The sequence below is a fragment of the Dromaius novaehollandiae genome, chromosome 20 (assembly GCF_036370855.1).
Source record: "Dromaius novaehollandiae isolate bDroNov1 chromosome 20, bDroNov1.hap1, whole genome shotgun sequence".
NCBI classification, from domain to species: Eukaryota; Metazoa; Chordata; class Aves; order Casuariiformes; family Dromaiidae; genus Dromaius; species Dromaius novaehollandiae.
This window is the reverse complement of record NC_088117.1, coordinates 11,701,932-11,722,949: the sequence shown is the minus strand read 5'-3', so window position 1 is coordinate 11,722,949 and position 21,018 is coordinate 11,701,932. Positions and strand designations below refer to the sequence as shown.

Below are 21,018 nucleotides of genomic sequence, written 5' to 3'. Positions count from 1 at the left end.
GCTCCGAGAGCGGGGCCGCGCGGGGCAGCTCGCCCGGGAGAGCCCCGAGCCCCTGCCGCGGCCCCGAGACGCCCCTCTTGCAGCCCGATCTCCGGCAGAGCTGGGCAGCTGCGGTTCAGCCGGCGCTGGGATTTATTGCTGAGTCCGATGCGATGTCTGTATTTTTACCAGAGAGATCAGGTAGCCTGTGCCCTGCTGCAGGCGGAGAGCAAGCGAAAGGTCTCAGTCTAGAGACCGTCCCGAGTCTTCTGGTGGTTTGGCTGAGCTGCCCTTGTAACCACTATCATTAGGACGTGGGCGTCTGGCCAAGTCAGGCCACGTTATTTCTGAACGCCTTAGTAAATCACCTAGAGCTATTGAATTTGAAAGTAGCCCTCTTACTGCATGCGGTGTGTTGTTTTGTGTGTGTGCAAAATACCTTAAGCAGCAAGCTCTCCTGCAGACAGACGATATACAGTATTTTTCAAAGCTGAAATGCTTTATACGCTAAAACTTTTCCCTTCAGACCAGTTATGGTTGTGACTGCTGCATGATTGCGAATGGGGAGAGCTTCTGCAGAAATCTAGAAAAACCCTCATGTGCCCAGTGTTCACATGTCAAGGTCTTATCTTGGGCAATAGCTCCATAGGGGAGTATTGTTTGAAAAACTTCTAATTTAATAAAGTGGGTAGTAATTGGTTATTATAAGAGACGTTAATTGAAATAATTGCAACTCACACTAATGTACTAACTTAATTTGGTGTTTATAATGCACAGTCGAATTGTTTGCTCAAGGAAAGAGAAATGTGTATGAGGTGGTGCTCATATTTCTCAGCAAGAAGTTACAGCTGGTCTCTGGAAAGACGATTATTCAGTGAAGCTCTTTAGTCATTATTCTTTAGCTTGGGTTTTGAAGAAGATGGGTTTGCGTCGTTACAGCTTGATGCAATGACACCCACGCCGTTGTGAGTGAAGGCCTTTTCTGACACTCCAGTTCCCATTTCAGCTGACTTGAGACTGGTCTTTCCAGTCACCCAGAGCCGAGCCACCTCTTTGATGGCACGGTGACACCCGCTTCGCGAGGCGCTCGCACACACGCACTGCGCGAGCACGCCCGCCCACGCGCCAGCACGCGCGCGGCAGCGGGGACCTTCATCCTTCCCCTGCGCCGTCTCATCCCCCTCGCATCCGAAGTTCGTCGGTACCTATATACGCTGCTTCGGTGCCAGTTTGCTGTCAGCGTTTGGTGTCAGCGTGGCGTTTTCCCACGGAGAGGAAGGATTTAGTCTCGTTGCAGACTTGACTGATCTGTCGTGTTGCCACCTCGGGGCTGGGGGACAGGCGTTGCCACGAGCCGCGGAGCTCTGCGCGGGGACTTCACGGTCGGGTCCCGAAGTGTGACACGACGGAGATGTGGTGCAGTGAGGAGCCGTTCGATCTCGCAAGCCTCCGTCAGGGCTGACATTCAGCAACTGCCTCTTTTCATCTTTCTGCAAAGTGCTTTTAAAACTGAGTATCACCGCTTTGTTTGGATCCTTCCCACCCAGTATCTGCGCTTAGAAGTGCCCAGTGCTGATGGAGAGGTTTACTGCCAGCAGCTATTGTGCTAAAACTGAGAGGAAAAACAATTTCTAGTCTGCTGTTGTTAAGGTCTCTAATGGGAGATGTTTCATTCTTACTAAGAGCTTTGCTTGTAAATGTGTTTTAATGACGGACGTGGTGCTCTGCGGTGGGAAATGCTCAGTGCTGCCTTCCGGGCTGCAGCTGTACAAAACTTGCTGCTGACAGACGTGTGCAGAGCACGCTGCATGCACAAAGGACGGATTCCTTCCTGATGGCGTGAATTAAAAAAAAAAAAGCCATATTATGGAGAAAAAACCCCCCAAAGCCCAGCTATCACCTCCATGAGAAACACAACAGGCAGAAGTTTCCTAAAACGCCCGGGGACGTTGCTCGTGGAGTCGGCGGAGGCGTCCCAGATGGCAGGGCCGGGTCCGGGTGCCGGCGGAGCGTGGCGGCGGGGGCATCTTCCCACGAGCGCGTGCAGTGACCCGTCTGAGCGGTGCGTTATTTCCCGCCCCCGCGCTGGCGCAGGTTATTAGCGCAGATGAGGAGGAGGAGGAGGGAGTCCGGTCATCCCCTCGCTCCCGAGGTCCCGCGCTCCAGTGCTTCCTCTCGGCCAGCTCTTGGGAAACGCCTGTGCCGGCTGCCGCGCTTGGGGCCCTTCCCCGCCGCGCCGGGCGTGGGGTGGCCAGGGCAGCGGGTGCGCCGGGGGGGTTGGCACGGAGAGCCACGGCGGCAGACGGGCCGGCAGATGGGCCTGGGCACGGGCGAGCGCCGGGAGCCCGCGAGCTCCTCCGCGACCTTCCCCAGCCGCGTCTCGGCACGGGCCGGTGCGCTGCTCAGCCTGGGGGCATCTGACCCAAAAGCGAAGCGTTTTTGGCCGTGTGAAGCAGTGTTTCGTCCAGGCAGCAGAGGAGATGGCGCTGGGGGGGCTCTGCTGCCCGAGGAGCCGTCCCCGCGGGGTTTCTGGGGTCAACCGCGTAGAGTTGGCCAGACGAGAGAGGCTTTGCGTCCAGAAAGGTTGAGCAAGTGCAAAGACATCCTCCACACAGGCCCCAGGCTGCTCCGCTGAAGGTTGGCACGCGGCAGACGAGCCTTCTGCTGCCGCCGGTGACGTGCGTTTCCTCCGGGAGAAGCTGGTCCCGCGCCCTGCTAGAGGAAGGCGTTCCAGCTCCAGATTGCAGGGGCAAACTTTACTCGTCGTGCAACTGTGCCGAAGCAAATGGAGCTGTGCCATGCATGAATCCGCCCTGCTGAATTAAATTGGCATTTTCCTTCCCCTGGGTTGCTTTGCTGTCTGGTTTTGTGTATTACCGAAATCCTGAGGGACTGCGCTTCCTCGGAGCCAGCAAAATAATGGACCGCAGGCTGGGGTTTCAGCACGGGGGAGAAGGCAAAGAAAGGAAGTTCAGCTCCGCTGCAGGGAAACCTTATGAATTATGGAAGAGCGAGATGAAAAGCGTGTTTGGATGAGTCCCGTTCCCTTTTCCAGTGCTGGGTCTTTGCTGCATGCCCGCGGGATCCTCCGTTCCCTTTCGAAGGGCGGCGATTCAGGAGGGGCCCGGCGGGCACTGCTGCCGTGAGCCCCGAAATCGGCCTCGGCACCCGGGGGCTGCTTTGCTTGAACGACGTTGAGGGATCGGAGCATTTATCGCACCTCTTCACGCCCGTCTTCCCTCCGAGTTGCCCTGTTTCCCGCTGCCAGGTCCCGGGGAGAGAAGGGAGTACGACCGAGTGTGCTGCTGCAGATATTAGCACAATCATGACATAATTTAATCTCAATCCCATTAAACAACCTTAATGATCAGAGAGTTTCCTCACTGGTTATAACGGCCTCTTTCCCAGACAGCGAGGCTGCAAGATCAGGGACTTAATTTGTAATTGTCTGTTTAAAAAACAAGCTTTCTTCCCCAGAGCTTCCCTGGGGCTAGAACAAATATGAAGGCAGAGGATGGTATGAAAGAACTGTTTACACTTGAATCTTTAAGGAGAGACAAGTTAAAAATTTTGGGCCTATTCCTTTTTATTTTCGTGTGTATCTGTATGAGGTATGAAAGTAGGCCAAGACTTTTCCTTGTAAATGTGCTTTTTGCTTTGAATGCATCGAGGCAGCCAAGACAGGCTCCCGTGGAACAGCATCTGCCGTCAGACTGGCTCTTGGAAATGGATACCCCGTGTCCAGCGTGCTTTTTGGTCACGGGAGTTCAGACAGCATGGACGAGCATGGGTTCCTCCGGAGCCGGCGGGAGCCTCCTCGGGTGCCGCACATGCGCTCGGCATCACGCGGCTCCTGCTTCGGAGCAGTTTCGGTTAGGACGCGCTACCCATCTGCGAGCACAGTCTTCTCATTGCAGCTAAAACAAGAAACGCGCCCAAGGATCGCTGGTCGGGGGCAGCCCCCCGTCCTCGTCCTGCCCATGGAGGCTGGCGCAGGCACCGCGGAGTTCGTGCCTCGGCACCGCAGAGCGTCGCGGGCTCGTCTTTACAGCGACTCCACAGTCCCTGTGTCTTATATAATGTATTGTATAATGCATAACGTATAAAATGAATGGCGATGGAAATGCAAAATGCATTGCGAAGGGCACTGAGAACGATCCAGCAGCTCTGGGTAGGGAAGGAGATTTTATTACTACTGCGCAGCAGAGCTGAGGGAAACTCCCCAGGCCCAATCCTCCTCTTTGAAAATTAATCTTAAAAGGAGTTTTAAGAAAAAGGTTTTTACATGCAAAAATTATTCACGTTTTAAACAGATATTTTTAGAGCCCTTTAATAATTATCGGATATTGTTCTGCAGTTAAAAAGAGCATTTCAGTAGAACTTGAGCACTGCCAGGAGCAAAGCCTTTGCGAAACGGCTTCCTTGCGCTTGCCCCGCTGTGGCCGCGTCCCCGTCCCCGTCCCCACGCTTGCCGCCGGGGCTGCCGCAGGCGTTAGTGAGGGCTGTTTACCAAGGGCTTTAGATCCGTGGAGGAAAAGCGCTGCACAAATGCTGAGAGTAATAAACATTTATAGGGCAAAGATCGTTGCAGCTGAGAGGCAACAAATTGCAGCTAATGGCAGTCGGGGGCAGCCGCCCAGCCGTGCCCGGCCGGCCCCGCAGCCCGGGAGCTCCGCGGGCGAGCGAGGTGCCCCGTGCCGACCCAGGGCTCCCGGCCGGCGTCCGGGGGCTCGTTCGTGGCCCCAGCACGCGTTGAGCTGTGCCGATGCAACCAGGGCGGCTTTGCAGTCTAAAGCTAGTTTCAAACGTTTTGTAAGGATGATTCGAACGTAATAGGATGCTTTCTGCAGAAACCGATGGGAGCTGGAAGGTGGTTGGATCTCCAGGCTGGGTCTTTTAAGGATAAGTCTGTTAAAGACTTGGTGATTCCATCTCCATCCTGCCCATAGGATTTTTCTATAGGGATGTTTTCCCAAGAGCAGGGCCCGACTGCCACTCGAGACAGCCGTCTCCACCCCGGCAGCGTGGGCTCGCAGAGCCGTGCTCGCCCCGGCACCCACCTCGCTGCGCCCCGTGGCTCCGGCCGCGGCCTGGGACGGGCTCGCTGTAAAAGCCGTGCAGCGCCCGGTCGCTTTGCGCTGGCTGCAGGCTGCTCGTGCTTCCCTCCCAGGTATATATTTAGGTTTTACCCCAGGGCTTTTAATTTCCTCATTGACGGGAGCAGTCCTGACAGCTGTACAGATATGTTCCCTTCTCCCCTCCAGCCATTTTAACCTGCCCTCAGTTTTGCTAAGAAAAACTGGGAGGAGATCACGAGTCGCTGTGAAGCTTCAGGATCTCTGTTTTATCTGTAAGCATGTAAAATGCGCCGGAGAAATAGGAGGCCGTCGTCTGAGGTACCATGACGCCGTAGGGATATTTATCCAGCATCTGTTTGGCATCTGCTCTATTTCTTTTTCCGAAAGCCGCTGCGAAGCGGTCCCAAGTTAACATACTGATTTTGCAGCTTTTGCGTTCGTCGCTGACGAGCCACACGTCGAGAGGTAAAAATGGGCTTGCAAAGGCAGCGATGACAGTTCTGGGATTTGGCGCATCTCGCGGCTCGGTTATATAACAACTTCTCGCGAGCGCTTGGGTAGTTCTGGCGTTCCTTTAGGCAGGGACCTGCCGCGGGCCCTTGCCCGGGCTCCCGGGGCGCTGCGGCAGTCCGCGGCGGCTGCGCTGGGAGCCGGCCGGGCGCTTCGCTCGGTGGCCGCGTGCGGGAACGTTGCTCCCGGGCTGGCTGCGGGGCTCAGCCCAGACCGCGCAGGGCTTTGCAGCCAGCGCCTGTGCTGCCGGCCGTGTCGGTGGGGAGACCCGCCGCGCTCTCCATCCTCGCCCCGCGCCGCCGTCCTCGGCTTTGCGGGGTGGCGGCGGCGACGCCCCGGGTTTCGTACGTGAGATGCTCTCCCGCGTCCCAAGCGTTCATGTTGGAAACGGTTCACATTTGAAGTATTAATGCGAAAAGCTCGGGGAATAGAAGTGCAATCAAAGGCTCTTCCGCTACCAGGCGTGCCGTCCCCCTCCGGGCTTGCGGCTCGCTTGCAAGCTCTGTATGTGTTGTGTTACTTTACATAATTTTTCCACGCCACTCCCCCAGCCAAGCTCTTCAAAGGCTTCCTTCTGTTCCCAGCCCCCTCGCTGCTGCTGCGTATGCTCCCTCCACGCTTTCTGAAACGCTGCGTCGGTCCCGGAGCTGCCGGTGCTCCAGTTTATCGGACTCCGCCGAGCAGGCGCTGGCGGGGAGGCAGCTCTGCTGCACGTAGCTGCCTGGCTCCTGGTCCCGCCGCGCGGGGGGCCGAGACGCCCCGCGGGAGCCCCTCGGGGCCGGGCAGGCGGGTGTCCGCGGGCAGGAGCCAGAGCAGCGGTCCCGGGGCCTCGTGCGCCTCCGGGCAGTGCTGCTCCGAGCCGCCTGTGCCGAGGCGCGAGCGGACGATGCTGCGGGACGGGCCCCGGGGCTGGGACGTGGGTGCCCCGGAGCCGCTCTCCTTGCAGCAGGGACGTCCGCGGAGGTGACGGTCTTCTCGAGCAAGCGTGCTCCCATGCGGGCTCCTGAGCCGACCCAGGGTCCTCCACGGGGCCCCTGTTTTTGGCAATAACCCCTCAGCTGAGCTGCCATCCTCCCAAGCTGCTGTACTATCAGAAATGCCTGCAGTTTATGCACTTTTCCTGAAAGGCTTTTAATAATAGTTTAATAATAACACCTAGGGCTCTGTGCGGAGGTTCTCACCCCGGGAAGGCAACTGCGTTCCTCTGCAGGGCAGGGACCGCGAGCCCCGTGTTCCCGGGAGGGCAATGGCTGCATTGCATTTGCGAGAATAATTACAAGTGGAATTAATCAGCTTTTCCTATGAATGGGGTTGCTTTTTAAAGACAAATGGCAGGAAAGAGTCTCGCGTGCAAGGGGGAAGTCGCAGTGGGTGCAGATCCACCCGACTGCCTTACGGGGAGCTTTGTAGCGTCCCGCGGCGCGAGGAGGTGAACCCCGGCGTGGCAGCCTGCGGGAGTGCAGGGGCGAGCGGGAGCGCGGCATCCGCTCGCTCGTACCCCCCGTATCGATCAGCGGGGAGCTGCTTTTGCCCTGATGGTGCTGCGCGTTCTTCCCCGTGCGCTTCTGCTCTCGAGCCGCTCGTGAAGTGCAGACTTTGGGGTAGATTTCCCCAGCTCCAGGTGCATCTTCAGCTCCTGGGTGCGTTTTCTGTCCTCCCCTATATCCTGGTGTGCTCTGTGTAGCGTACAGAGAAACTGAACTGAAATAATTGCTATTTCTAGCTTCTTAGCTGGAGGGCTCAGAGGCCATAAACTCTTAACAAACTCCTCTGAAGTCATTAGGGCTTTGTTTTTCTTTCCTTCTCTGTACTCTCTGCCTCCCTCTCGCATCACGGCCCTGTTTAGGCTACGGGCTTGTAGGGGAAAAGGGCTGAGGTCTTATTTTATGCGTGTGAAGCACCTCTGTTTTGGCAGGGACGCCTCGGTTGACGGTAATGCAAATGATGAATAACAATAATCCTCCGTGCGCAGCGAATGCAGCTGGGGCAGCTCCTGAATTGCTGCCTCACGTTGCTGCCCTGCTGCGTGCGGCCCGTTGCTGGTTACGTTTGTGGCGATGCCAAGACGGGGATTCACCTCGAAGGACGCCGAAGTCCTGCAAAGTCTCCCCAGTGCTTTTGGTAATGCTTTTGGTAATCTGCCTCTCAAAGCCGCTGATCGCAGGCCCCTAGGAGAGGGGCAGCTGTGACGGTACTCAGGTGCCATCGGGTACGGATGCAGACCTCTACGTTGCCCATTTGCAAACCGCATTTGCAAGTATTTTAAGTTGCCAAGTGACTTCCTCTCCATGCTAACGGGAAGAAAATGGAGATAACTTATTCTTTTTTTTTTTTTTTTAATTGATTCCGGATCGATGCAGACAGTATTGTCTAAGCACTTTTATTAATAAACCTGCCCATCCTCGCTCTGCAGGGAAGGTTCCCAGGCCTCTCTCGTGCAGCTCCGATACTCTGCAGTTCTGCAGTCACCAAGGTACCAGTATCTTCTACTGCAGAAGGAACCAAAACTTGCATTCAAGCCTGCCATTAAGCACAAGTCTGCCTGGTATCGGCTAGTTAAAAATATGGGCAGGAGAATCTGTCCTGCTAGGAAAAGGACCCTGAATGTGGGAATTACCGGGGCAGGCTGTTGTCGGGAGCCGGGGCTGGGACTCTGGGTGGCCTGGGAAATCCGTGCGCGCCGCGTGCTCTCGCCACCGCGCCGGGAGGAGGAGAAGCGGCGGTGCCTGCGGGGACGACGGGCCGAGGCCTGTGCAGAGAAAGGGGAGGGGGCATCAACATGTTATTTTTGCCATTTTTTTTCTTTTTGGCAAATTTAAGTGAAATTCAAATTTAAATGAGCAGTGCGTGGTCGCTTCTTGAAAAACACCTGGGGGAATGGGCAGCCCGGAGAAATTTGGAACACTTCTCAAAAGTCTTATTAGTGCTCTCAAGAAGTTAACTAAAACGCTGATGTCATGGTATTAAATTTGTAGAGGTCTCGGTGTACAGTAAGCAGTGTCCTCTGAGGAGTTATCTTTACACGGAGTGTGTGCTTTTCAGGGTGCGTTTGGAAGATTTTTAAAGATACTCTGCCTACTTTTCTTGCAGAAAGCTTTGCATGCTAACACTTTTGGGTCGCATCTCAATGTAACAGGGTTATTTGTCAGAAATTTTTTTTAAAAAAACCCCTTCCTCTTTCATCAGCTGATTGTAACAGGCTAAATCGCACTTTATTAATTATGGATAAGTGCATAAAAGGAGTTTTGGCAGTTGGGATTGAAAGGTACCTAGATAAAAGGAAAATACTTAATGATACAATTGCTGTGGATTTGATTAAGAATAATGAAAAAAACCTGTTTCTTCTTAAATCACATTTTCAGAAATACTATTTCCACTGCAGCCCTGCCTCGAGCCCACAGCACAGCAGTGGTCGCAGCGTAATGCGGACGCTGGAATGAGAAATCAGCAGTTTGCAGTGGGCTCACAAACTAAAACTGAATGGTGATTTCCTGGCCCGCAGTCAGCTGTCTGGGACTCGCTTAGCGATGCAAGTGCTTCTGGACCAGGGGGACTCGTATTTGGACGCTGATGCGACGGAGCGGGTGTTTTGTCCATTTTCCGCCCTTCGCCGTCCCTTGGAGAGTGCTGCACGGGGAGGGGGCTCGGCGCAGCCCCTTGCCTCGGGTAGAAACGCTGACGGCTTGCAATGGCGCTGGGCTGCGTTTGGGGCATTGCTTTTTCCAGGAACGGGCAGTTTCCCGGGAAGGACGAGCCCTCTGGGGATCCGCCGCGCTGCTTGATTTCTGGGTACTCGCGCGGCAGCCATGAGCTGGCATCGCCCGCACGGGGCCCTGCAGTTAGTGCCGGAGGTCTGCTCCTCAGTGGCAGGCTTCCTCCCCTTGAGTTGCAGGGAAGCTGCCGCCTCCTTTCAGTGCGGTCCTGGAGGTCCTTTACCCTTTCCGCAGACAGCAACAAGCCGTATCGGCAATTCCTTTTTTTCCCTCTTTTCTCTCATCAGTGGCTCGGCGTCGTGTCCGAAGGCCAGCGCGCTTCTCCCGCGCTGCTCGTGGCTCGGCGACCTGGCAGCTTCGGGCTGCCCGCGCCGCGCTCCCGCTCTGCTCCTCCTGCCCGGCTGCTGCTCCAGGCGCGGCAGCTCGCCGCATCCCGGGGCTTCGGAGCAGAGGCGCTGCCGGGGCTCCTGGTCGCTGGGCGAAACGTGGAAACCCTTGTGTTGCCCGAGGAATGTTTTTCCGACAAAACCGCAGCACGGAGATTGGTTCCCTGCTCCAGCCTTGGCGGCATGTTAGCGTTGCTTTGCCTCAAAGAGATTTTCCTCCGCGTCGGTCGACCCCTTTTCTCCCTTGCTCTGGAGGCGGCGGTGCAGCGCGGCAGCCCCGCTGGCAGGCTCGGACCCCGGCCCGTTCGCTCCCCTCCCTTCTGGTTTGTGTCTCGGCTTGTGTTTAAGCACTTCACAGAAGAGGCGTCTTCCTGTAGAGGCTCCCACAGGCGGGAGCTGACTTGCTCAGGGGGTTCCTTGATGTGCGTTTGTCACCTTTACAATAGAAGTTTAAAAGTGTGACAGGAGAGTTTCCATTTTCTATTAAGATTCACCAAGTCGTTCCATAATACCTCTTTTGCTCGCTGCTGCTGCGTGAAGGCATTAGTGCTGAGACTGTGATTTAAGCATAAGCCACTTTTCAAACCAACGCTCTCTCCTGCAATTAATGCCCTTCTTGAGTTAGGAGTACAGCGCAAAGCACACGTCCCTGGTAGTTCCCTAAAAGTGGGACCTGAGCGCCCCAGAGCCAGTAGCTGGAGGTGCCCCGGTGGATTCGCCGGTGCCTGAGCTGGGCACGGCCAGTGCGCAGGGCTGACAGCAGTGACTGCAGCTGGGAGCCTGCAGACAGCACCCGGGGTAAACAGAGAGCGAGCGAGGAGGGGAAGACGAGGCTGGAGCAAACCACGACGCAGGCAGGAACGACTGTTAGGGAACGAGTGCATTGAGTTGATTCGATGAATCATATTGAGGCAAAAGGAGAAATTAAATGTGTGCTAAAAGCTGGCACATTAGTAAATGGGCTGTGGGTTTTTTTTATCCATTTTATGTTTCAAAACGTTGAAATGAAGTATATGCTACGGTGAAATCCCAGTAAGAGAGAAAACTCTGAGGAGAGAAATACGGTTTTGGTTAAGAGGAAACAGGGGCTTCTCTTCCCAGATCAGCCATGGGCTGCCTTGTGTCGTGGGATAAATCACCTTTGGGTACTGACTTTAGCGGGAAGAACAGCAAGCTTGTGCTCGACATGTTGCTGATAAAGCAGCGGAAGAGAAGGATTTGCCGTTTTCTTCCCCGGTTAGCGGAGTTTGGTGCGGGGCAGCGGTACCGGGTGCCCTCAGAGCCTTTCGGGGGAGTCTGGATGCGTGCAGTGTGAGCAGCTGTGGTCAGGCCACACAGCTGGTGCCAAAGGGAAATGTCAGCTTTTCGTACCAAAAGTGAAGTGTTTTGTATCCAGTATTTCCCGGTTCGGGACTGCTTCCCGCCCTTACCTCAAGGACAGCCCTTACACAGTTGTCTTTCCGCAGGCTCCTGAAAGACCTTTCCAGGTATCAAGGGATGGAATCTTTGTGCATAATGACCATTTTAAGGAAATCCTGTATTTACATTGGATTTCCATCTTCTCAGAAACAAAACAAAACAAAGATCCTTTGAACACCTCCTCCAACCCCCCCTGCAAAACCAAAGCCCTCATTGCCTCCAGCTGCACCATGTCCTTCAGCATCGTGAGAATGGTCTGGGCGTGTTGCGCCCCGACACACGACTGAGGCTGCTGATGGAGAAGCATGGGAGCTGCTGACCTGCAAGACTTCTAAGGAGCTTTCCCAGCAAGTGCTTGGGTCAGCTCTCATGGATACCCCTTCTGCAGTGGCTGAGCTGATGTCTCACTGGTTGTCAGTGAATGAAATAAGTCTTTAAAGCATGTGGCAGGGCATTGATGGCACGTGGTGATGGCACATGACCTTGGCGCGTGGTGGTGGCCTGTGGTGACGGCGTGTGGTGACGGCGTGTGGTGATGGTGTGCGGTGATGGTGCATCGCATTGGCACGTGGTGATGGTGTGCGGTGGTGGCACATGGCGATGGCACGCGGTGGTGGCACGTGGCGATGGCGCATCGCATTGGCACATGGCGATGGCGCGTGGTGGTGGCACGTGGCGGGGCACTGCTGTCCTTGGTGCTGAGGCTCTGTGGTCCCGTTGGGCCACCCGGGATGGCCCGGTGGCCCGGTGGGGGCTGCCTGGGCTGTTCGCGGGCTCCCAAAGGGCAGACGCGCTCTGGTGTGGTTGTGCTCAGCTGGCAGATGCTCTTGGATGAGAGCTGCCATCAAACGTGAGCAGGAGCAGCTGTGGCCTGGTGGCACCCTCAGAAAGGGGGTGGCCTGCAGGACCCCTGTCTTTGTCCCACGTGCGTATTGGGTGGCTCGCAATGCTCCATGTGTCTCCTGCCCGCGACTGCCCTGGCCGTTACGAGCTCCCTTCTCTGTTTGACCTCTTGAGGAGTCACCGCCAAGCATGTTCAGGGAGCTGCAGCTCTCGTTTTCACCCGAAGAGCGAAGGCTGAGCTGCTGGGGGACAGGCAGCGTGCGCCTTTGCCGGAGCCGCTCCCGTGCGGCCTGGCGAGCAGTGACTGACAGCCGTCGGGGACGGTGACGGCTCGGGGGGAGCAGCAGTGCGTTCCCCTCTGCTGGGCTCGCAGCGGGTGCCGCGAGGAGAGGACCTTGATCTGCTGCTTGGCGTCTGCAAGCCGAGCGCTTGGAGTCTGTTCCCTGGCATGCAGTCCGCACGCTGCTCTTTACACAGAGGAATAAGATAAAATAGCTTCCTCCCCCTCACCGCTACCGAAAAACAGGAATGGGGAAAAAATAACCCCTCAGCCCCTGCCCGCCTTGTGGTGATAAGAGCAATGCAATCGTTTTTTTAAAGGAGGCAGCCAAGGCAATTACGCTGTTTATTAAACAAAGCCATTTTGGAGACTTCTGCGCTGCGAATGTTTCCTCATTCATTTTGCACCAAATTCGTTGCAGCAGCAAGGCCAGAGAGTTTGCCTTGACTCCCCTCACTACCAAAATAAATGCACAGGGCAGGATTGTTCCACTGCGCCGCTGCGCGTGGGGAGAGCGAGGGCGGCGGGGAGGTGGTACGTGCCGGCAGCTCTCAGCTGAACGCAGTGAGGATTGCGATGTATGAGCGAGTTCGGGGGGAAAGAGGAGGAAGTAACGGCGGCAGCTGGAGCTCGCAGGATGGCAAGAGCCAAGCTGAAGAATTCCCCCTCGGAGAGCAGTTCGCACGTGAAGACCGTGCCGCCGGCCACGACGGACGATGCCCATGGGGTGAGCCCCTTGCTGCCGGCTCGGAGGATGGGATCCCTGGGGAGCGATGTTGGACAAAGGTATTGCAGGACTGCAGTGGTGCCTGGGGCTCGGGGGGGCGGGGGGGCAGCGGCACGTTTTCGGGTTTCTGCTAAATGAAAGGAGAAGGACGGGTGCCACCCCGGGCTGGAGGGGTGGTGGATGAAATCCTTTCCGTAGCTATGTCAAAGAGCCACCCCCGCCCCAAAGTTACATTATAAAATAGATGGCTGGAGCAGAAGGAAGCCAGTTCCTTTAAATTTTTTATAAGTCCTCCTTGTTTCTTATATGCTAAGAGCATATCTGAGTGGCAGCCCTGAGACGGCAGGGCTGCTACATGGCACTGTTAACTTGCGTTGTGCCTTATCTGTGCAGTATGAGACTGAAGCTTATTTGCACTGCTAACACCACAGTGTGCGCTGTGCATAAGCACCATGTTTGTAACTGGGAGAAGAGATGCCCGATCCCCCATCTGAGGAATAATTTATTTACAAGTGAAAAAAACCAGAACCTGGCGTGCAAAATGCTGCAGCCTCTTTCTGCAAGCACAGGGCTGCTATGTACAGAAAGAAATGGACTGTTTTTCAGAAGGAGAAAAATGCTTTGCACTGCACTTGAATTGCCCTGCTTCAGAAGAAGACAGGTCCCCTTGTCATGATAAAGATGCATACGTCAGTAATTTAGTTTTTGTTCTGTTTATTTTATTTTCTGTTTCCTTTTTCACCTCTTTCCCTTCAGCCTTTCAGCCCATCCATGCTCTCCCCTTTCTCAGCAAAAATCGCCTCACCTGTGACTGTGTACCATATGTCTTCCCCGGTGTAATTTGGTGCTGTTTCTAGTTCAGCTTTCCGGTGCAAGCTAGCACGCTAGGAAAGCTTCTGCTCGCGGTGACTTTTATTGCTTGGCTTTGGATTGGAAGGAATTATCCATGCCAGGTTCAGTATCTTCGCGTTTATCACTGGTGGGCCGGGGGAAGATAGCGACAAGCACAGGATTAGCAGACGTGGTCCCGCTGGGACAGTCCAGGAGGTAGGTGTGTGCTGGAGGTCCAGGCTGCCGGGGCCTGGCTCTCGCGGGTCCTTGCCCTTCGCCGTCGTGAGGACAGGACTTTCGTGCATGGAAAGCTGCAGATAGGCATCACGCAAAGCCACGAAGCATGTGTGGTCTCGCCGTGTTTTGACAAGCAATCTGAACCTCCCTCTGCTCCCCGGGCTGGTCAGACTCCTCTCTCTTTTCCTGACTTGTTTCCGTTGCTTCAAAGGGACATTAAAGACTGACCTATTCTGGGGGTTCACGTATTTCTGAGGGCAGGTCCAGAACCATTCTGCTGGCAAAGCCCCAGAGCGAGCCTGCTTCGCTCCCCGTGACCTTCCAGGCACTGTTGATTTACTCCTCGTAGCAGTGCTAGGACGTTCAAACACAGATGTGCCGGGGCCAGGAACCGGCTCAGCCGAGGGCCTCCTGGAAGCTCACTGTAACCACTGCTGAAGAGCTGGGACTACACAGGCAAGAGGGGTTTCTGCTCTGCTGAGCCCAGGGGCTGGGTGGGTTCCTGCCCAGGCTGGCAACGGAGACCAGGTAGCCAAGCCTCCGCCCGCAGAGAGCTGACGCTCCTCGTCTCCTGGGGAGAACGTGCCGCCAAGGAGGGATGCGGGAAGACCGCGCTGGATCTGGGGCAGGAGCAATTTCAAAAATCACAAAGCTACAGTGTTTCGGTGGACCCTTGCCAGAAGGCCAAGTGTGTGGAGCACACCAGGGCACCTCAGGGCTTTCCAAAAGGCACAGTGAGTGTTGAACCCAATTCCCGGGGTTTCACTGGAATTTCAAGGGTTTTGCTGCACTCCTGTTGGAGGAATGGGTCGTGACTTGCGCACTGCTGGCTAGAGGGAGAGAAGTTCATGGTGATGTTTTCTCTATAGTCTTTCTCTGGCACTGGGCGAAGCCTGGTGAGCCCCCGCTCATGCGCTGTCCCGATTCCTCTGCTCTGCTTTCTGACTTCTCAGTGTGCTGCATCTTGGTGTCTGAGTTGGCAATTAAGGTTGGAATTTGTGCTCTTACTCTTGCACCGCGTAGGCAAGCAACAAAGGGAGGGCGACTGCTTCTGCAGTAATGGATAGCGCGTTTAGGATGCTCTGGCTCCTCCAAAGCCACACACGAGGAGCATGACCGAGTCAAGCAATAACAATTGTTACTGGGAGTCTAGAGCAAAATTACGAGGCGACAGTGGAAGGAAAAGACGCTGGGTTACAAGATGTTCCCAGGGATATCTTCTTGCTGAGACTGAAGCCAGTGAAGTTTATTCTGACCTGCTCTATCTACCTCTTGCTCTATCTCTTAGTCATTGCAGCATCTCAAAGCTTTTAGGGATTCTAAGTCAAAACAGGAGAAAAGGGCATGGATTCACCTGAAAAGGACCCACGGCCACGTGCTATTCAACGCCTGGCTGCAGAGCAAGGGGAGCTCGGCGCTGTCGCTGGCACCCAGAGCGGTGGATGCAGCACGTCTCAGCACGGTGCTGCAGGGCGGCGGGTTGCGGGCTGCTGTGTTTAGGAGGAAGCTGCTGGCAGGCTTGAAGACATGTAAATGTCTGTGCTTGGACCTTGTTCCGTGGACTGCTGGTCTCTCTCTAATACCGGACGTGTGGATTTTAAGAAAACATTTTTAAAAGATAATCATGTCCTGTTTATGCAGCTCTGCTGGGAAGTACGGGAAATTCTGGCCCGTAGCCACACCAGGGCAAACCGATACTCTTAGGGGACTGTAGGCACACCCTAAAAGTATCTGGTTTTGAAGACCTGCCCTAAAACATGGGAGGGCCGGAGGCTGGCGGCCTGCGTATCGCTTCTCTGACCGTGCTTCTACTCCTGCCTGTTTGAACCATGTTCGCTGAGCTGCCAGTAGCTGCTGGTGCGGTTTCTCTACCTGCTCCCTGCTTGGAGTTAGGGATTGCTCCCCTAAAAACTGGAGGGACATGCCGTAAACTTTCACTGTGCTGAGCTGAAGATTGCTGGAAGCGAGGAGGGCTTCATGGAGAAACGTCATGTTTTGGAGCTCTGCTTTTGGCTCTTTCTGCAAGTCCCTGCCCTGGTCTCCTGTGGATACGGAGCAATGTGGACCTTTGGTCTCACGCAGGACAACCTGGTTTTCTAACCCGTGTCAGGTGCCTGGAGAGCGCAGGGAGTGGGAGTCACGGTGAGAGCAGGCTGCAGAGCTGGGAAATGCTGCTATCTGAGACCTTACGAAACCGTGCTTTTTTAAGAAAACTGAAATGCTAAGGTTTGGAGAAGAAAATGAAAATTGTTTAGGTTGGCAGGGACCTCTGGAGATCTGTAGTCCAACCCCCTTCTCAAAGCAAGACTAACTTTAAAGTTGGATGAGGTTGTTGAGGACTGGTCCGGCTGAGTTTTGACAGTCTCCAAGGATGGAGATTCCCCAGCCTCTCTGGGTGCCCCTTTCAGGGCTCAACACTCTGGGGGTGAATAATTTTTCTCCTCATATCTCTTCAAAATTTCCCATGCTGCAACTTGTGCCTGCTGCCTGTTCTTCGTCTGTGTGCATCTGAGAAGCTGGCTCCATCTCGCCCCGTAACCTCCCATTAGGTAGCTGAAGACAGCAATTAGATCCTTCCCACACTTTCTCTTCTTCAGGCTGCACAGACCCACCTCCCTCAGCCTCTCCTCGTCTGTCGATTCGATGTATTTTTGGCAGGAAAAGTGGGACTTTGCTGCAGTCGTGTTACCGTGAGCAACGTGGCTGGAGTCTACTCAGCAATCCAGCGAGAGAAATGGCAGCAGATTGGAAGGGAGCGTTTAATCCAACATCTCCTGGGTGTGAAGCACTTCAGAGAGGGAAAAACCACCCGAACATGCTTGGAAGTGCAGTTCCTAACCAATCAGTGTTTGTTCCCCCAAGGAGCAGCCAGGCATTAACAAACAGATCTTGCTAATTGCGTTTTCATCTTCTGACTCCCAGACACGATCAGAGCAGCGGAAAGGTCCAGTGCGACTGTTGAGACCATTAAAACCATTTTGTCGTAACAGCCAAGTTGCTCGGTGATTGTCTCCATAGCAGGCTGCGGGAGCAAAGGGTTGGGCGCAGTTTCCCCCGCTGCCGAGCACGCTGCCGCGCCGCGCCGCTCGCTTCCCTCTCTTGGGGACGATAAGTCACGCTTATTTTTTAGCATTTCTTTAACAAAACGCTTTTCCCAACAAACGGCTTTTGGAGATGTCTTTGGTGAATAATATACGCTGTTTTGCTCCTTTAGCGGGTTGTGGTTCGTGTAGGAGCGGGATAGGCTGTTGGCGGGGTGACAGGCGATCTCTGGGGGCGGCTCGCCCCCCTCCCCGGCTCTGCCCGGCCTCGGCGCGTCCGGCGTTGCCCCCTTCGCCTGCCCGCCGGGCCCCGCGGGACCCCCGGCTCTGCGCCCACCGCCGCCGGGCCTTGCGGCTGCAGCGGGTGGGAGCTGCTCCCGATGGGGCTGCTCCCCCGGGCGCTCGCGCCCTCCCTGTCCCCGGCTCGTCTCTTCTCGGAGCCGGCGGAGGGGGCGGGTGGAGGCTGGGGAGAGCTCGGTATCCCTAGTGCCGGGTGTCCGTGCACGCCGAGCGGTGCCGCAGCGCTTGCCGGTCCGTGCGGCCGTGTGCCGACGAGGTGTCGGCCGTCTGTAACAGCCGCCCAGGCCGGAGGGGAACGTCTGCGAGCCGTCAGCTGCCAGCAAGCAGCCCGCGGGCTGGTCCCCAAGCTGCTCCGACCGAGCCTGCCCGCTGGCAGCCGGGCTGCAGACACCCTCTCCCTTTGCAGCATCAGTTGTGATTTGATGCTGCTCCTGAGCGACGGGGCATCCTCGTCCCGTGCCTTAGGGCTGAGACGTTCCCTCCTCCTCCTCCTCCTCCTCACCTCCTTTCGGGGCTGCGGGAAGAGCAATGCGGCAGCGTCTCGCCGCCTGGCACCAGGCCCCCGGGAAGCGGCCAGGCGTCGGGCTGTGGCCGCGGGGAGCTGCCCGCACTCGCACTCAACGCGCAGCGGGTCGTCAGCGCCGGCGGGGGTTTTGTCACTGGCCAGCGTGAAGGGTTTGGCCTCGGTGTGGCTTTTCCTTGCGTTGGCCTGACAGCCGCAGCGCAGCGGAGCCTTGGACTCCGCTCGCCCTCCCTGTTTTGCAGCTCAGCCCTCGCGAAGCGCCGGCTCCCGGCTCCCGTGGGGAACACGGCGGCAGGGTGTCCCGCAGGAACACGGCGTGACAAGGGCCGGTGGCCGAGCCGGTGCCCCGGCTGCAGCCGCTGCTGCTCCAGACTCACCTCCCCTCTGCATCCCATGGAGCCGCAGCGGCTCCTTGAGCGCGTGAGAAGCGGCAGGGAGGGGAGCGGCAGTGCTGATCGCTGCAGCGCCTTTTTGCACGGGAGGCAGGGCCCGGGAGCCAAGCACGCCGCGCGGGCGAGGAGGCAGCTCTGCTTCGTCTCGCGGGATCCCTCGGTTGCCGCGTGGTGCCCCAGTGGCACCGGTTTCCCCAGGCCGTGGACCGTGGTGGGCTGTGCACCGTGTGCCCCGCACGGGTTGGAGCCGCCGCGGGGGCTGGCGGTCCCTTCCCGAGGGTCCCCGCTTTCCCGCGCGCCTGGGGCTCTGTCCCTCCCTGCTCCGCTGTGACCAAGCCGTGCGCTCGCTCCTCTGGCTTTTTCCTTCCTCCGCCTGGTTCCTCCTCCCCTCTGCTTCCCTTTCCCGTCTCGCCCCATCTGTGCCCCTCGCGCCGCGCGGTTTTGGTGGCCCGCTTGCGGGGGGGAGCGCGGCAGCTCGCGCCCCGGGGCCGAGCGGTCCCGGCCGGGTCCCCGCGGGGCAGCCCGGGTGGTGCCCCCGGCGTCGCTGCGTGGGACGCGCTGGAGGAGGAGCGGCACTTCTCCCTTGGCTTCTCCGTAACAAACTAAACTCTCCAAGTCGAAGCTTTCAGAAAAGCTTTTGGTGTCTGGAAAGCAAGGCATTGACAGGTGAGAACTGGAGTGGATTTTTGAGGGTTTTTTTAAAATATATTTTTTCCGTATTTTCTCGGCAGTTAGACTGTTTATGTGAGTTCAGGTGTCTGTTGGGAAGGAGGAAAGGCCTCGATGTGGCATTTCGGTAGTTCTTCTCTGGGGGACCTGAAAGAAGAGCTCATGATTTGGGTGAGCTGAGAGCCCCTTTGGTCACTGCGTTATCGCATGTGCTTTAACCATGGCAAAGGGCTAAAACCAGCCTTGAGGAGCTTCACTGTCCGTTTTTGGGGACACCCCTGTGCCGGAGGTGCCGTTTTGGGAACGACACATTATTCACCTTGCAGGCGCTCGGCTGCTCCCGCGAGGCCGGTGGCCGAGTCCCCCCGCGACACCTCCCGCGGGCCGGAGGGATGAACGAGTGGCGGTTTGTCGCTCCTGCTCGTGCTGCCTGTGCATTTCAGCGACGCGCCAGGACCGCTCTGCTCGGCGCTCGCTTCCCCGCGCTACCCGAATCCAGCTTCTCCCTCGCTGGGCCTTCGCTCGGGATGCACAAGGGATGACTGCAGCGATAGGACGCAGCCCCGCATCTGTGTGTGCTCCCCTCTCCTCCCCCCGCTGCCCCCGTCACCTCTGCCTGCTCCTCTCTGTCCTCTCGCTCTTCTGGGCTCCGCTCGCGGCCGTCCCCGTGCGTGCGAAAGCATTTCTCCAAGGGCGCGTTCAGCACAACGCCCGTCCGGCTCCTCGCAAACGCCCCGATCGGCACCTCGCACAATCCCATTTCTGCACAGAAGGCGTGAAACCGATTTCGAAAGGCACAGAAATATAATTGGCAAGACTCATAAAAAAAAGAAAAGGCATCAAAGAACATCTTTATCTGTAGAGCTGAGTTCCTAAAAGAGCCAAGCTCCGCTCAGCCGAGGCGTCCGGCGTCGCCGGCGCTGGCTGCTCACCTTCCCCTAAGGCGTTTCCAACTTTTGCCACGTTTCCAACTTCTGCCCTGTTTCTGCCCTGTTGCTTTAGCGGTTTCTCCGCTGTTTGTCTCACTTGTCGCGCTGCTTCTGCCCTGTAGGCCGCATGCCGAAGAGGTCGGTGGGGACTCCTCCTCCTCGCAGTAAGTGCCCCGCACGGGTTTCGCGCCGCGCGGGGTTTCGGCTCCCCGGGGTCCGGTGGGAAGCGCCGGGAGCGGCGAGGTGCTGCCAAACCCGACGTCCCCCAGGAAGGGAGAGCGGCGGAGGGCGTCCGGGCTCGGCGGCCGACGGGCTGCCACGTGGGGCAGCAGCGATGTCCTGGGCGGCAAACTGGGGATCACCCCTTCGCGATGCGTGCCGCGCGCCGGCTCTCGTTAAACAGTCCAGATCCCTCAGCAGAAGCAATTACAGCAGCGGGCTCGGGAGCGTCCCTCTCCAGTGTTGCAAAACAGCCGCCAAACAAAGCGCAGCATGTTCAGTTGCTGCTTCTCTTCCTGCTTCTTTTTATTATCATTACTGCTATTATTAAGAGCAAGTGGTCTGGGCGGCGGGGCGCGAGGCGGGGGCACCTCCGCGGCAGCAGCAGGTTTCCTCTTGCCGCTCTGCGTTTTCAAGCCTTTACCAAACCGCGGGCGGCGGCTGCCCCGTTCCTCTGCCCCGGGCTCGCGGTCGCGGTTTCGCCTTCGCCCTCCGCGCGGTCGCTCGCGAGCTGCCTGCTTCCGTCCCGAACGCCAGAAATGTTTGTGCATGCGTTTGCAGGGCAGTTTTTCGCAGTTAGTGCATGATTCCTGCAAGCGAACGGCCGGGGTGGGCGCGCGCGGTGCATGGGGGAATGCACGCCAGCGCCTGCTGGGGGGGGTTAACAGGGAGAGCCCATCTCCGTGGCGTCAGGGCGGCTGCCTGCTCTCTGTCGGCACTGGTCCTGTGGCTGAGCAGAGGCCCCCGGGCACCCGGGCCGTCGCGGAGGCGGCGCGCTGCCTTTCTCAAAGCCGTTTCTGCTTTTTTTCCCCTTGCGCTGTAGGTTGCTCGGGGCAGGAACGCTGCAGTTTTCACCCTGCTTTGCCTGGGGCTAAATGCGGCACCGCAAGTCCCTCGCCCGGAGCGCGGCCGGGCGCCGAGCGGGCTGGACTCCAGCCGCTG

At 57.0% G+C, this 21,018-nt stretch overlaps 1 protein-coding gene across 3 annotated transcripts in view; it reads left to right on the top strand.

The window, feature by feature from the left end:
• KCNT1 (potassium sodium-activated channel subfamily T member 1) overlaps nt 1-21,018 on the top strand; it is a 75,315-nt gene that overhangs the window by 27,865 nt on the left and 26,432 nt on the right. For 2 of the 3 annotated variants that reach the window (XM_026094507.2, XM_026094505.2), the window contains exons 1-2: nt 12,757-12,994; nt 19,980-20,021. The exons of the other annotated variant lie outside the window; for it this stretch is intronic. In XM_026094507.2, coding sequence (XP_025950292.1) covers nt 12,789-12,994; nt 19,980-20,021 — 248 coding nt within the window. In that variant the 5' untranslated portion in view covers nt 12,757-12,788. Of the gene's footprint in view, nt 1-12,756; nt 12,995-19,979; nt 20,022-21,018 lie in introns of those variants that run through there. 3 annotated transcript variants of the gene reach the window in all.